Raw genomic sequence first — 15,952 nt, forward strand, 5'->3', positions numbered from 1 at the left:
TGATTCTTGTCAGCTTTCAAGTAGAAGTTATTGCGTGGTTGCACTCGTTTGGGATCAAAGACTTGAACTCTATCTGGATGAAGTTTATTATGATACCCTTTCTCTTGTAATAGCTTTGAACAATAATACAACCTATCAAAATGAACTGGGAATTGTATTTACTAATATTAAAATTTTGTTGTCTACTTTTCTGATGACATCTCTATCTCATGTTGGTTGTAAGTTTAATATTACAACTCATGGATTGACTAAGCGTACTCTTAGGACAATGAGTTTTGTTAGTTAGATGAAATTTATTCTCCAATTTCTACTCTTTGTTCATTACAATCTAAATAATAATAAATTCTATTCTCGACAAAAAAAAATATTGAAACTAAGTAAATACTTTTATCAACTTCGAGTTAATGATCGGAAAAAAATAGAGCTTTAAATGCTAAAATTTTGGGGAACAATATGAATTTATAAATTGTTATCTTTTATTTTTTTTAATTAGTTGAAATAAATAAGAGTCATTTGGCAAAATAGTCTATTTTTTGAAGTTATTTTGCACTCTGACTTAGTTTTGATAATTTTTTACAAAATGACATACGACACTCCAAACAGTTTGGTTCAAATTTTTTAGACAGATGGTCAAAAAATTCAGACAGATGGTTGAAATTTTTAGACAACTGGTCAAAATTTTAGACAGATGTCATTTTGCAAAAATTATCAAAACTAGGTCATGACATTTGTTAAAAAATGTCACAATAATAGTATTTTAGTGACAATTGGTCAAAAATGTCACTTTAGTAAGAATAAATGACATTTTATGTAGTGACATTTTTTTTAAAATGTCATTATTGATATTCTTTAGTGGCATTTGATAAAAAATGTTACTAATTTGTGAAAATTTAGTTTTAGTAGCATTCCCAAAATGTCACTAGACTATATCAATAGTAACATTGTACAAATGACACAAAATATTGGATTTTGTGACATTTTAAAATGTCAGCTAAATAAATAATTTTAGTGACATTTTAAAAGTGTTATTATTGAAATTTTGTAGTGACATTTTTAATTTGTCAATTTTTTTTAATTTTTTTTATATTAAAATTTTATAATAAGAGTTTAAATGTGATTTTGACAAAAGTAAATTATTTTTGTAGGCCTAATTAATTTCATAGATAAAAAAAATAACTAAATAAATATTAGGATAGAATTATAATAAAAAAAATTGAATACATAAAATTGAACTCCATAAAATTAGAAAGAGAAATAAAATTTAGCAATTTATGTTAATAAGAATGAAAACTACAATCACTAAGCTTCTTCATCCATCTCATTTGTATCAAACGACACTAATGTATCAACGGTTATGTCTTGGATATCTTTCCTAACCAAACTAATATCTTCATCCCCATCATTAATAGTTGCGCTACAAACCTCGGTTTGCAAATAAGACTCCACATTCTCATCGTATGATTGCACACTCATATTATAATAATCTCTAGGATTTATTTTTAAAACAACATGCCATTCTTTGTGTTTGAGGTCTTCCACATACATTACCTGTTCTGCTTGAGAAGCTAGTATAAATGGTTCATCTTCATGCATCAATTTTGAAAAGTTGACTCTTATGCAATCCTTCTCTTCTTTAACGCCACTTCTTGAAATCCAATCACACTTAAATAACACAACACGATTTCCTGAAGAATAATCTAGTTCTATAATATCAGTTAATATTCCATAAAATGTAACCTCTCCAAAAATAGGATTTGGATCTCTACTACTTGCGAAACTTTGAGTTTTAGCAGTCATAATAACTCCACTATTTTGAGTTCTTAAATTCTTTTCAATTTCTTTTGTGTGAAACCTGAAACCGTTTATTAGATATTTTTTAAATCGAAAAAAAACATTGTTTGGTCCATTTGCCAAACAACGTAAATCTTCAGAAGCTCGATTATCTCCATTATCATATAATTCTTCCACCTGATTTGATAAAAATAATAACTACACTCAATATGTGTGTAACTCATTAAGTTAATGTAAAATGTATAAATTAAAAAATCTTACCTTTTTAGCAAACCATGAAGAAAATGAATTGTTATGAATTCGATTTATGGTCATTGCTGTTTGACGAGAGTTTTGTTGTGCAATGATATTACGATGTTCCCTACAAAATGAATTAGCATTAGTTATAATTATATGATTTTTCATGTTTTTATTGTTATTATTATTAAAGATATAATAAATAACACTCACTCATTAAATGAGTCTATGGTATTGCAATTAAATAATACATATCGATGTGCCTTAACTTTAGTATCCTCGTCTAAAGTCTTAGTATCTATTTTTCCCAAATGTCGACCCGTCGTTTGGAAAATGGGCAATGTTTTTCCATTTGGTTCCACATCAATGTAATTTCTAGGCTTACGATTAAATTTTGTCTCCACACCTTCCATGTATCTTGAGCAAAACGTCAAACATTCATCAGCTAAATATCCTTCGGCAATACAACCTTCCGGTTTGCTTTTATTACGAACGTATGACTTCAACTTAGACAAGTACCTAAAATTATTCATAGAAACATTAGAAGAAATATTAATTCTTGTTAAGCATAAATAAAATGAAAATCAATTAATATTTACCTTTCAATAGGGTACATGCAACGATAAACTGATGGTCCAGCAATTCTTGCCTCATATGCTAAGTGTATTACTAAATGAACCATTATATCAAAAAATGCTGAAGGAAAGAGTTTTTCAAGATTACAAAGAATGATAGGTATTTGTTGTTCATGATGCATAAAATCTTGTGGTCGGGCAACTTTTGAATACATCATGCGAAAATAATTACTTAAACTAGTTAGATGTAGACGAACATGTGCACTTGATATTCCCCTTAGTGCTAGTGGTAGTAATTGAGTCATAATGATATGAAAATCATGACTTTTGAGCCCATAAATTTTTCTTTTGCTCACATCAATACATCTAGAAATGTTGGCAGCATATCCATCTGGAACCTTGATTGTCTTTAGAAATCGACAGAAGACAATTTTTTCTTTTTTGCTTAATGTAAAACATGCAGGCGGAATAACAGTTTTCTTAGACTCGCTCTCCTTTGGATGAAGTTCAGATCTAATACCCATATATTTTAAATCAAGACGCGCATTCAAATTGTCTTTATTTTTTGTATCTAAACTCAATAATGTCCCCATCAAACTTTCACATACATTCTTTTCAATATGCATCACATCAAGATTGTGTCGCAATAAATTATCCTTCCAATATGGCAATTCAAAAATTATACTCTTTTTCTTCCAACTGTATGGCAATAGAGGATTAACAACTGTCTTCCCAAATTTAATCTGGTAGCCTGCTAATGTATTTAGTATCATAGAACCACTTAATGGGGTTGGAGCCATTCTTTCCTCTTTTGTGCCATCAAAAGATTTTTCATCATTTCTAAATGGGTCATTATTTTCTAACCAGCGTCGATGACCCATATAACAATGCTTTTTGCTATGCTTCAACCACATAGAACAAGTGTCTTGATGACAAGATGGGCATGCATACTTTCCTTTCGTGCTCCATCCTGATAAGTTTGCATATGCTGGAAAATCACTAATTGTCCATAGTAGTGATGCCCGCATGTTAAAGTTTTTTTTTTTTGTAGATGCATCAAAAGTTTCGACTCCAACTTCCCATAACTCCTTTAACTCTTCAATTAGTGGCTTTAGATATACGTCAATATTATTTCCAGGTGCGTCTGGACTGGGTATGAGTAAGGACATAATAAAATTAGGTTGTTTCATACACATCCACGGAGGAAGATTGTATGGTATCAAAATAACTGGCCATGTACTGTGACTTACACTTAATGTTTTGAAAGGGTTCATTCCATCAGAAGCTAGCCCAAGTCTAACATTGCGAGGATCTGCAGCAAAATTCTTGTGGTTATGATCAAAAGTCATCCATGCTGGAGAATCTCTTGGGTGTCTCATACAACCATCACTTGTACGATCTTTGTTATGATGCCAAGTCATAAAATCAGATGTTTTTGATGACATAAATAATCTTTGTAATCGTGGTATTAATGGAAAATGGCGCAAGACTTTAGCTTCATTCCTATTTTTGATGATTAAAGAGTAAAGCTATTATTATTATAAAGTATAGGTCATATAAAAGTTTTATATGAAATTCAAAAAATGTTAACTAAATAAAAAAGAGAAGAAAATAAATTGTTATATTTAACATACCTTGGTGTAGAGCATACTTCACATTCTGTGTCATTTGCATGCTCCTTTCTATATAATATGCAATCTTTTGGACATGCATCAATTTTTTCGTAATCAAGTCCTAGAGCGTTGATTAATTTTTTGGTCTCATAAAAAGAGTTGGGCAATGTCTCACCTTTTGGTAATGCTCTTTTAAATAAGTCAAGTACCTTGCCAAATGATTGGTCGCTCCATCCAGAGATGCACTTAATATGAAATAATTGAATAACAAATGATAGCTTTGTAAAACTTGTACAACCTGGGTAAAGTTCTTTCTCTGCTTCTTTCATCAAATCGTAAAATTCTTTTGCTCTCGCATTTGGTTCATCACCTTCACCTTGAAGATTGTCATTTTCATCATCGCATTCGTTGTCTCCAATGTTTTGTCCAATTGCATCATATATAATTCCTTGCATATCAATAGTATAATTTGACTCATGAGTATCACGAAGAGTCTCAACATTTTGTGCAGCATGTGAAGAAGATTCCCCGTGCAATACCCATTTAGTGTAACCATCCATAAATCCATTGCATATTAGATGTTCAAATGCTATTTTTCGAGTAACAGATATAATAAGGACACACTTTACACAAGGACATATAATTTTTTCTTCATGACTTGCATTTTTAAATGCAAAATCCATAAATAAATTAACTCCTTCTTGATATGAATCGCTCAATCTAGATTGGTTCATCCAACTCTTATCCATAATTTATCTTTTGAGTTGATAATTAATACCTATAAAAAATATAAAAATTAGTTTATTTGAAAAAAAAACACATGTCATACAAAATTTTCAAATAAACACAACATTGTTGATAAGCTCAAATGATGAATAAATAATATCTTAATTTCATACACTCAAAAGGAAATTTCAAGATCCAATACCAACTTTTCTAGCTTATATTTCTATATACACCAAAATAATAAGAAAATAAAATAAAAACCATAATTGAAGAATTACCTTTAAAAAAATTTGTTTTTCCCTCCTAAATTGACAAAGAAGTATTGTGGAGTGTTTTTCTTTGGAGAGCATTAATACATGTTCTCTAATATTAAAGAGTCTTAGAGGGAGAATGAGAGAAATAGAGATGCAAAATTATATATATATATATATAGATATTTATGCTCGTTTAGTAATTTTTTTAAGTTGCTTAAATTTAAATTTTAAAAAATAAGGTTTGTTTTAAATATCTTATTATTAAAATTTTGAAATACATACTATTACAAACCAAAAAAATTTAACATAGATATATATTTCTATCAATAAATAATAAGATATTATGATGCAGATATTTTATTTTTAAATTTCATTAATATTGAAGAAGTATATATATTATTAAAATTAGATACTATTATATATATATTATAGATTCTTAAAATACATCTAGCGTTAAACAAAAAAAAAATAGGAAAAGTGAATATGTGATATTTTTTTAAAATTTTATTAAAATAAATACGTTAGTAATAAGATATCAGAACTCAAAAAATTTCTTTTTGAATTTTATTTAATAGTAAATAACTATATATTTTAAAAATAAAATACTATCATATATATAATATATTTTAAAAAATATCAGTTTTCTTTCAACAAGAAAAATATCTATCGTTAAACAAGCAAAAAAAAAATTAATAATGATTTATATTATTCTTCTGTGTCACACGTCTATGTTTTCTTAAAAATTATAGGTATATCAATACTATTTCAATAGAAATAGTCAATTGAACTCCCATTTTTATAGGGAGAATTATAAAATTATTCTAAAAAATATTATATAATATCATATATTTAGAACAATTAAAAAATATATAAAATTGTTTGAAAATAAACTGTAACGATTTTATTATAAAAATTTAAGTAAAATATATAACCATCTCCCCTTAATGTGTATATATTTTTTTTAAAAAGCGCTTAAATGAAAATTTATGAAAAAAATGGCGGTTGTTTTTGCAAAGTATACTGTTTTAGAAGGAAAAATTGATCAGAACAATACAACTCACATTTTCAAATCCATCTCAAGATTGCAAAAGGTTACAGGAAAGCTAATGGTGAGATCAAAGACTGCATAGAAGGTGCGACAAAAGTGCTATAATCAAATTTGTTGATGATTCATCTCATGCAGGTAATGTTTATGATTTATAATTTTTACCTTATACAATCGTTTCTCGCATATAAACATCATATATATGTATAAATATATATATACCTCTCACATATGTAAATATTAATTGCCTCTACCCCTGCACATCTCGTTTCCCCAATCATTTGGCACATACTTTTTTTTTCTCAATTTGACTTCTTACAAATACGTATTAGCTTGGATTATTTATGCATCAAATTCTTTTATTAAAAAATTTGTATGACCTCTATATGGAAAATGTTGTTTAATTTCACATGAACTCAAAATCTGCCAAATATGGTTTGATACCTTTTTGCTTTTACATTGTTCAAATAAAATTTCTGCATTTTGGCCTCTATATCCAAAAAATAATGGAGCAATCTAGTTCATATTTTTAACCATTCAATCCATTATATGCATGAAGAAAATCTTAAATTACATTAGAGTCCATAAACTTAGCCTCCTGTGGTGGATAAAGACAGCTCCCACCCCATTAATTGAACACATCCCTAAATACATAACTGTATAGCCAATTGAATAACAATAACTATTCTAGCATATAACGTTATTCTTAGGCTGAAAGCTTATAAACTTTAATATATTAGTAATCTAATAAGTTATCTAATCTTAGGCTTCCTTTTTTATATATATATAAATATATATACCTAATTATGTAAACTGCAGCTCCAAACAATGGTCCTATTCCAAATAATTCAGATTGAAGAAACAAGTATATAAACTAGTAAAGTTATTGTATATGATTTCATTCAAAATCCCCAAAAATTTACATATCTAGACTTTGCTAAATTATTTGATCTCTATGTGAGTATCACAAAGAACTAAGCTTTCTATAACCATTTTCAATAGCTAACATTTTAAAGTTTTTAATTGATATGTAATCAACAGCCAGGTGGCCAAACCTATGATAGTGTCATAAGGTATATTGATAGAGTTTTTGTGTATATATATGAGTATATTGTTAAGAAAAAAAGTTTAGAAGATACCAAAATAATCTTGTTTAGTATATTATTGTTTGCTCCTGATTGTGTGGAACTGATTGCCTTTTTTCTTTGCTAATTTAGAATGAAGTAAATTATATATAACTACTTTATTTTTTTGAATCTTGAAAACAGCTATGGATCCATACATACAATGTAGATTGGCCTCACAGGATAATATAGAATCATTTACAAATATGTTGATGAATGATAATGATGAAAAGAAAACTTGAGGTCCTACACAAATGCGTGAAATATGGGGGAACCGTGATGGAGAGAAGATAAAAATCACATGCAATGATTTTGGACAGCCATATGATAAAAGTGCAAGCAAATTTTCAAGCTTTATTGGGACATTAGTAAGAGATGGAAAAAATGCTCCAATTAATTATAAAAGTTGGCATGAGGTACCTGCTAAATACAAACTTGGAATGTGGAAAATTATACAGGTATTAATTATTGTTTTCATGATTATTTAATTTGTTATTTTATGTTAAAATTTGAAGTAGGTACTATGTAATTTCAATATTTGTTTATTGTATTTATTGCTACCTAATATATTTAAATTTGTGAATGATCATTGCTTTAATTCTTGTAGGAAAAATTTGAAATTCCTCCTCAAGCTCTTTTGGTAGGAAACTTAGAGCTTGGAAATCTTATCTTAAAAAAACTTATTATTTGGAGCACTTATCTTTTGAGGAGCAAAATAAATATAAAGACAAACGAGTATATGATGACCAATGGGAGGAACTAATAAAATATTGGGCAACAGAAAATGCAATGGTGTTTTTCATTCAAACTTTTATTAATTTGCATTATTTTTATTATATTTCAAGAAGCTTTTACTAACTACATTTTAATCTTTAATATTCTTTTAGAGAAAGAGTGCTAAAAACAAGACTAGTCGTGCAGAAAAAAAAATACAACCATACAACTGGCACAAAGAGTTTTGCTCAACTTAGAGCATTACAGGTAAAATTTATTTAGTATTTCAACATTAATATTTGAATATTGTTTCAAAATTAGGTAAATTTCATTGCTTTTGAATTAAAACAATATGTTCTTTTGTAGAAAAAGGATGGTGCAAGTACACCAACACGTGCAACCATGTTCAAAATATGTTACTCAAAAAAAGATAAGAGCATTGCTAATGAGAAAACAAAAGAAGCAATGGTACGATCCAATTATTCTTAATTAATGTGTTATTTCTTGCTTGCTAGCTTAGCTTAATCTTAACTTACATGTTTACAATATTAAATCAATGATAGTTACAATTACAAGAGAAAGAAGAACTGAATGAAGATGCATCAAAAGAAAAGAGTAAAAATGATGTTTTTTCCGAAGTTACGGGTAAAGAAAAACATGGATCAGTTCGCATGTATGGATTTGGTGTTTGCCCATCTGATGTGTGGAAGGATAAATCAACTTGGAGAAGAAACCAAAACGAGTATGTAGATACTCTACAGTCAGAAATAAATGATCTAAGATCTCAAGTTCAAATTCTTACTAAGACTATTTTGAGCAAGCAAAATAATGGCAATGACATATCACATCAGGTTAGTCAAACTACTATTTTTTCATTTATTTTGATTATTGAAAATAAGTTTTACTAACTACATTAAATTTATTTATGTGTAGCATTTACATTGTAATGAAAATGCTACATCTTCACATATGGTTAAGATTTATTTTATTTTATTGATTTTTAAGTTACTAACCTATAAAATATATATAGTTATTTTGCTAATTTATTGTTATATATGTAGGCCATAAATGCTAGTACCTTACATAACAAAGAAACTCAACGTCAGCAATGGTTTTCATCTTCAGCATATGATACTCCTGTTGTTGAGGTACTACTACTATATTATAATTTTTAAAAGCTATTTAAGTGCATCCTCCACTATTGAAATTATTCATTTATAAATAATACATGCAGGTTGGAGAAGTAGTCAATCTTAAAAGTGTCACCAGTGAGCCTGAAACAATTGCTATTGGTATCGTTATAAGTAGAGATCCATCAAAAGAAGTTGGAGGAAAAAAGCTCGGATCCTTTTTTTCTGAAGTTATAGTACAAGTTCCTATTAAGCCCGACGAACAACTGGTTAAATCATATGGATATTTTAAGACAATTGGTCAAGTTGTTGGAGCGCCTATTGCATGGCCAACAGCATTTGTGGTAAGTTAAATAAAAAAATTAGAACTAATTGTCTTCCATATAAAATGTCATTATATATATGTGTATACAAATAATTACATATGCTTGCTATTCTCTTGCAGGTTCCAAGGGAATCAGATACACAACTTGGTGACTCAATGTTTTGATTTTATGTTGTAGAAATTAAACTCATGTATGCATTTTTTTTGTTGGTGTTTATTTCAATGTTTTTGTACGTAGAAGTTTGTTGTTGTTGTTGTTTTAAGAAATGTTATTTTGCTGCAATTATTTATTATTGACAATATTTATATGACTTTTTCGTTGTTTATTAGGATATATTTATTGTGAATATTTTTTAAGTTAAATTTGTATAAAAATATTTAAAAATAAAAAAATCTTTAATACATGCAAAATAAAACGGATGATTTAAATGTTAAAGATGTGCTTAATATTCTTTTAAATATATTTAAAAAATACTTTAATAACATGTTTACAAATGTCACAAAACTATATTAGTGACATTTGTACAAATGTCACTAAAATTATTTTTAATATAAAATTTATTATAATAAATAATATAGTGATATTTGAAAATGCTATTAATTATCATTTAGTGACATTTTTAAATGTCATTAAAAAGTTACTATAGTTACATTTGAAAATGTCATTAGCTTTTACTCACACTGGCATATTTTACATTTGTTACAAATGTAACAAAAGCTATAAATGTTACTAAAAACATACAATAGTTACATTTTTAAGGGTCACAAAATCAATATTTTGGTGTAGACAATTCATAAAAGTTTAAAAATCAGAGTACAAAATAACTTTAAAAAAAAGTTTATTATTTCTCCAATTACATAAAAGGTTGTCAAATATTAATTTACTCATGTATTTTTTTGTAATTTGTTAGATTGTACTTTTGTAGTTAGTATATAGACATTGCAGAAAGAAAGAAAAAAAGCAAAATAAATTATGAGGTAAATTACGAAAAATAAGTAAAAACAAAAAAAAGACAATTCTCATCTCCTTCTTGAAGTTTTATGAGTTATGAATATTAATCTCTTCACGAAAAAAACATTAGTGAATTAATAACTTTCTACATATTAGTCATCTACCTTATAACAAATTTATGCTATGTGAGTGTTGAATATATAAAGATGGATAAGTTTGTTATTTAAGAGTCAAATTCATAACGAAAACAGAAGCCAAAGGGGTTTGAATTGACCATTCTATTTGTGTAGTATTAGAGAGGGGACAAAATCAAAAAGTTAAAAGAGCACAAATATGGGGTAAAACAAACAATGATTTTGCTATTTATCAAGTAGGTAGTACATAAAGATAAATTCAAAAGTTTAAGTTCAAAATTTTGAGGCAGAAAGGATATTATATGTATTTGATGCCAAAAACTTGATCATACAAGGTATATAATTTGGGCTTTCCCAGAATAGAGGTATTAAGACCTAACAGAAGGGTGTTTTTGGTATTATCGCTTTAAAATTTAGTGGCCAAGAGGATTATGGTGTGCAATGTAACATTGCTCAATGGTATCTAATCATACCAAAATTTTCTTTTTCTTGGTAATTATTGCATGTGAACTGAATTGTGCATGATTCATACATGCTTAGAAGAAACTCAGAATGAAGCATTACAATGACATTACTCATTTATTTGACATGATTCTAATTTCTTATCATACCAAAAAGAATAGGGAAAAAAATCCCAATTCCCATAATTACTAGCCATAAAAAACTGTTATGGCTTACAAAATCCTTTATTATATATAGTGCTCTTTATAGATTCATCTAGTGGCATGAAAGAAAGAAATTAAGCACAATCATGAAAGTCATTATTTGTATATTGCAACATGAAATTGAGGTAGAAGTGGGACACCAAGAACAAATTATTGAAATCAAAAGGAAGATAGAACAACACTTGGGCATTGCAATGAGTTCACAAACTCTTTCCATACTTGGATGGGAGTTATTTGATGAACTATACATGAAAGACTATCCAATCATCACCGAAGGAACAAGAATTGATCTCACCATACAATGCATGGAACAACCTCCACATCATCCTATTCTAAGCCAACCCAATAAGATTCAAATTCTTGTAAAGCTTTCATCTAGACAACATCACATGGAAGTGGACAGAGCAGAGATTGTTCATAGCCTCAAAGAGAAAATCCACATCATTGATGGAACACCTATGAAAAGAATGTCACTCTTCTTTTCAGGAACAGAATTAGAAGATGATTTTTGCAAGCTAAGCGAGTATGGAGTATGCGAGTTCTCTGAGATTATTGTGCTGCGCAAGTCTGCAAATAGCCTAAGAGATGATGGTGATGATGAGCTTCCTTCAAGAAGATTGAGCATAGTGGTGCAAACTTCATCGAGTTTGCTTAATGCTGCATGCATTCCTTTGAAGATGAGTGACTCTAGCACTGTTAATGAGTTGAGGGAACTGCTTTTGAGTGGGAAAATTCTTCCTTTGGATGATTATTTGTTCATACACAAACAAAGGATCATGCGTGATTGTTCTAGCTTAAGGTGGCATGGAGTTGAAGATGGAGATTTCTTATATGTATTTAAGGGAACTGTCACTCGTGGTGAATCTTCTTCATTCTGATTATTCTTAGAGCTAGTGAAAGTTAGAATATAGAAAATTGTAGAAGTCTTTATTATTATATATGTGCTAGTTTCACCAAATTATCATGTGAAATTATTCAGTTTTAATTCTAAATGATTTACTCTTATAATTAATGGCATGATTTCTAATGCTCAAATTCATAAACTTCAAGAGTCCAAATGGTGTTTTAATTTCTTGCAAGTGTGAATGATTATTGTTATTATTATTACTACTTTGGAGCTATAAAACATAGTTGATTCTTTATTAAACAAAAAAGGTTTGTAATATTAATGACTTTAATATATTTTGTAAGAAAACTAATCCTTTGAGGTTTTTATATTTTAATTAAGTCTTTGAATGTTTACTTTTTAACAAAATATTTAATTTTAATAAACAACATTGGTACTTTTTCATTCAAACTCCAATCATTTTGATAAAAGCGACTATATCATTAAAGAGAATAAACTCACTTGCCACCCAATTTAAAACTCAATTAAGAACTACACTAATTGCCAAATACATAAACAGAGAACAATTAATTATCTTTTATCGATGAAACTATTAAAGGTTAGAGAAAAGAAAAGGGGTTGTCGTTGGGAGGAACGACAACGAGATAGATATGGGACCCATCGTGGATTCCATGATCAGCGAGAGAGACCCTACCAGCTACTGCTGCGGCATGGACGTCGTTGATCAGACGGTTGTCATTGTCATCATTGGAGGTGAGAGTCAAGATCAGACGGTCATAAGGGAGATTCTCTTGGGCAGCGATTTGGCGCTTTAGTTCGGTAACAGTGGCATCGCTCCCCACTTCAATGTAGAATAGTGTTCCAGTCAAATTCTCTACAACCAACTTCATTCTATTTTTTTTTCTCCTTTTTTTTTTTAACTTCACATAAGAAAGTTAGAAACAATCAACAAAATGTTATATAACTCAACTTACTCAATCTTCACATTTGCGGCATTCTAGCTGGTTAGTTGGTTGTTTTAGCGACACTAACGTGATGGGTATTTTCTTGTTTATTTATTTTAGGAAAAAGACATTAATCCATATAGAAAAATGTATGGCATACATAATGTGTGCAATTGAGTATTTGGTTATGTAGAAATTTAGAGATTGATAAAATTGATTAATTATGGCACAAGCTTTTTCATTGGTAGATGCACATAAATATATACAATACAATAAATAGAAAAGAGAAATTAAAAGAATGAGTTACTGACTAAATATACAAATGGGTAACTACCTAAATATTCAAATGGGTAACTAAAAAAGTGAATATAATTAATTACAATATTGATTTTTTTTATATTGAATGGTTGTCTCTTATGATATCTTTACCATGCCTCCACAAAATAGATGATGGACGAGAGAGTCCAATCTTAGAAGTAAGTATGTGGAATTGTTGACACGCCAGAGATTTAGTAAGAATATCAGTAAGTTTATCCTTGCTTAAGACATGAGTAATATATATCAACCCACTTTGAACTTGATTTCTAATAAAGTGATAATCCAGAATTTGCACGGTTAATTTGGTCCGAAAAAAAAAATGAAATTCTTCAATAGGCAATTGCTTGATCATAGGAGGAGACGATCTTGAACTTTGTAGAAGAAACTATCATTGAGTATAACATATTGTGATGGAAAGCAAAGAAAAGAAAGGGGAAGAGGAGATTATAGATGAAGTCATAAGAGTTGGTTTTAGTATTTTTCGTTTTTTTTTTTTTTTTTTTTTTTGATGAATAAGGATCAATTTATTGCTCAACAAAGGCTGTTACAAACTCAAGAACAAAGGCCTAGAAATGGCTCAATTGCTCAAACCAATTATAATCACTATGACTAGTTTTCTCATTTTTAAAAAGAGAAAACCTATTACAAATTCTTCTTTTAATTTTCTGTACAAGAATATGAACTGTATACACATTATCATTCCACAGAGTATTGTTTCTAGCTTCCCAAATATTATATACAAGGCTATTCACAAGGGCAAGATAGACCTCTCGACGGAATTTGGAATGCTTCGACCTCTTCATCTTCTTAATACAAGCTTCAAGCTCCAGTTTATGCACATTGAAATCTGCCCAAGTAAAGATATGATGAGCCACTGTAGAGCTAAAGTGACACCTAAAGAAGAGGTGAAGGTGGGACTCCAAGTGAGCACCACAAAAAAGACAATTAGCATCAACTATCTGACCAATTTTCAGAAGCCTCTCTCTAGTTTGTAATCTGTTTAAACAAGCAAGCCAAATGATGAACTTGTGCTTGGGAATACTCAGCCAATTCCAAATGGAAGAGAACCAAACTTTCCTGACATTGGATTTCGGCCAAAGAAGAGAGCAAACTTTAGAGATACTAAAGTTCAGTTGGGTGAATATAGATTCTTCCATTTTGTTCTTGATAATGTTCTTAACCATAACTACCTTTTTCCAATACCAGCTTGCACTTTGAGGAGCCTCATAACTCCACCAACACTCATCTTTGATATAAACAGAGTGAACCCAACGGACCCAGAGGTTATCTTTCTTATTGGCTATATTCCAAACATATCTACTCAAAGCTCCAATGTTCCAGCTATCTATATCACGAAAACCCAGCCCCCCTTCATCTATAGGAAGGCAGGCGTTCTTCCAAGCAACAAGACCCGGACCACAAGAGTTAGCATTACTCTTCCAAAGAAAAGCACGACAAATGCTATTAATTCTATCAAGGATGAACTTTGGAAGAATTAAAATTTGAGCCCAATAAGTATGAATGGTCAACATGACAGAATTAATGAGAGTGCATTTACCTGCATATGAAATATGCCGAGAACTCCAAACTCTAATACGAGCAACCATCTTCTCAATTATATTTTCACAATCAGCCTTGGAGATTCTTTTGGAGCATATAGGAATCCCCAAATACCGAAAAGGGAGCTGGCCCTGAGAGTACCCCGAGGCATTAAGAATGTACTCAACTTCTTCATTCTTCATCCCAACACAATATATGGACGTCTTGGAGGGGTTTGCTTGCAGCCCAGAAGAATCCGAGAATCTCTTGAAGGCTCTCAATAGAAGAAGAATGGACGGAATATCACCTTTAGAGAAAAGCAACACGTCATCAGCAAAGCAAAGGTGATTTAATCTTAAAACCTTACATCTTGGGTGGTGCTTGAACTCTTTCTTCTTAGCTATCAAGGACAGTAAACGGGATAAGTATTCCATGCCAATCACAAAAAGAAGAGGAGACAAAGGGTCTCCTTGCCGTAACCCCCTTCTAGAAGAGAAGAAGCCATGTAACGAGCCATTGATGAGCAAGGAAAACTTGGGAGATGTGACACATTCCATGATCAGACTGATAAAAACAGTGGGAAAACGGAGGGCAACTAGCATTTCCCGAATGAACTCCCACTCCACTGTATCATAAGCTTTCTTGAGGTCCATCTTGATCATGCAAGAGGGAGAAACATTCTGCCTACCATATAGCTTAACAAGGTCTTGGCAAATAAGAATGTTATGAGCAATATATCTGCCATGTACAAACCCTCCTTGGTTGTCCGCAATAAGGCTTGGAAGGACATGTCTCAATCTAGAACAAAGCACCTTCATGATAGTTTTATAGACCACATTGCAGCAAGCAATGGGTCTGAAATCACTAACACTATTCGGACAGTTCAATTTGGGAATCAACGTCAAGGTAGTAGCATTTACCTCTTTAAGGAGCTTGCCCGAATTCAAGGTAGATAAGATAGCTTCAAGAAAATCTTCCCCTGTTACCTCCCAAGTGTTCTTGAAAAAACCGCTACTAAA

General features: G+C 30.1%; 2 protein-coding genes across 2 annotated transcripts; one reads left to right on the forward strand and one right to left on the reverse strand.

Annotated features, from left to right (window-relative positions):
• Window positions 1-1,299: 1,299 nt before the first annotated feature.
• LOC133814092 (uncharacterized) lies at window positions 1,300-4,965 on the reverse strand. The gene is made up of 5 exons (XM_062247096.1): window positions 4,238-4,965; window positions 2,628-4,106; window positions 2,242-2,547; window positions 2,053-2,152; window positions 1,300-1,968 (listed from the first exon to the last, which is right to left on the reverse strand). Exons 1-5 carry the CDS (start codon window positions 4,963-4,965, stop codon window positions 1,300-1,302), a joined length of 3,282 nt encoding a protein of 1,093 aa, XP_062103080.1.
• A 6,406-nt stretch (window positions 4,966-11,371) lies between these two features.
• LOC133814093 (uncharacterized) lies at window positions 11,372-12,163 on the forward strand. The gene has a single exon (XM_062247098.1). It carries the CDS (start codon window positions 11,372-11,374, stop codon window positions 12,161-12,163), a length of 792 nt encoding a protein of 263 aa, XP_062103082.1.
• Window positions 12,164-15,952: the final 3,789 nt, after the last annotated feature.

Source organism: Humulus lupulus, chromosome 2 (assembly GCF_963169125.1).
Source record: "Humulus lupulus chromosome 2, drHumLupu1.1, whole genome shotgun sequence".
NCBI lineage: Eukaryota > Viridiplantae > Streptophyta > Magnoliopsida > Rosales > Cannabaceae > Humulus > Humulus lupulus.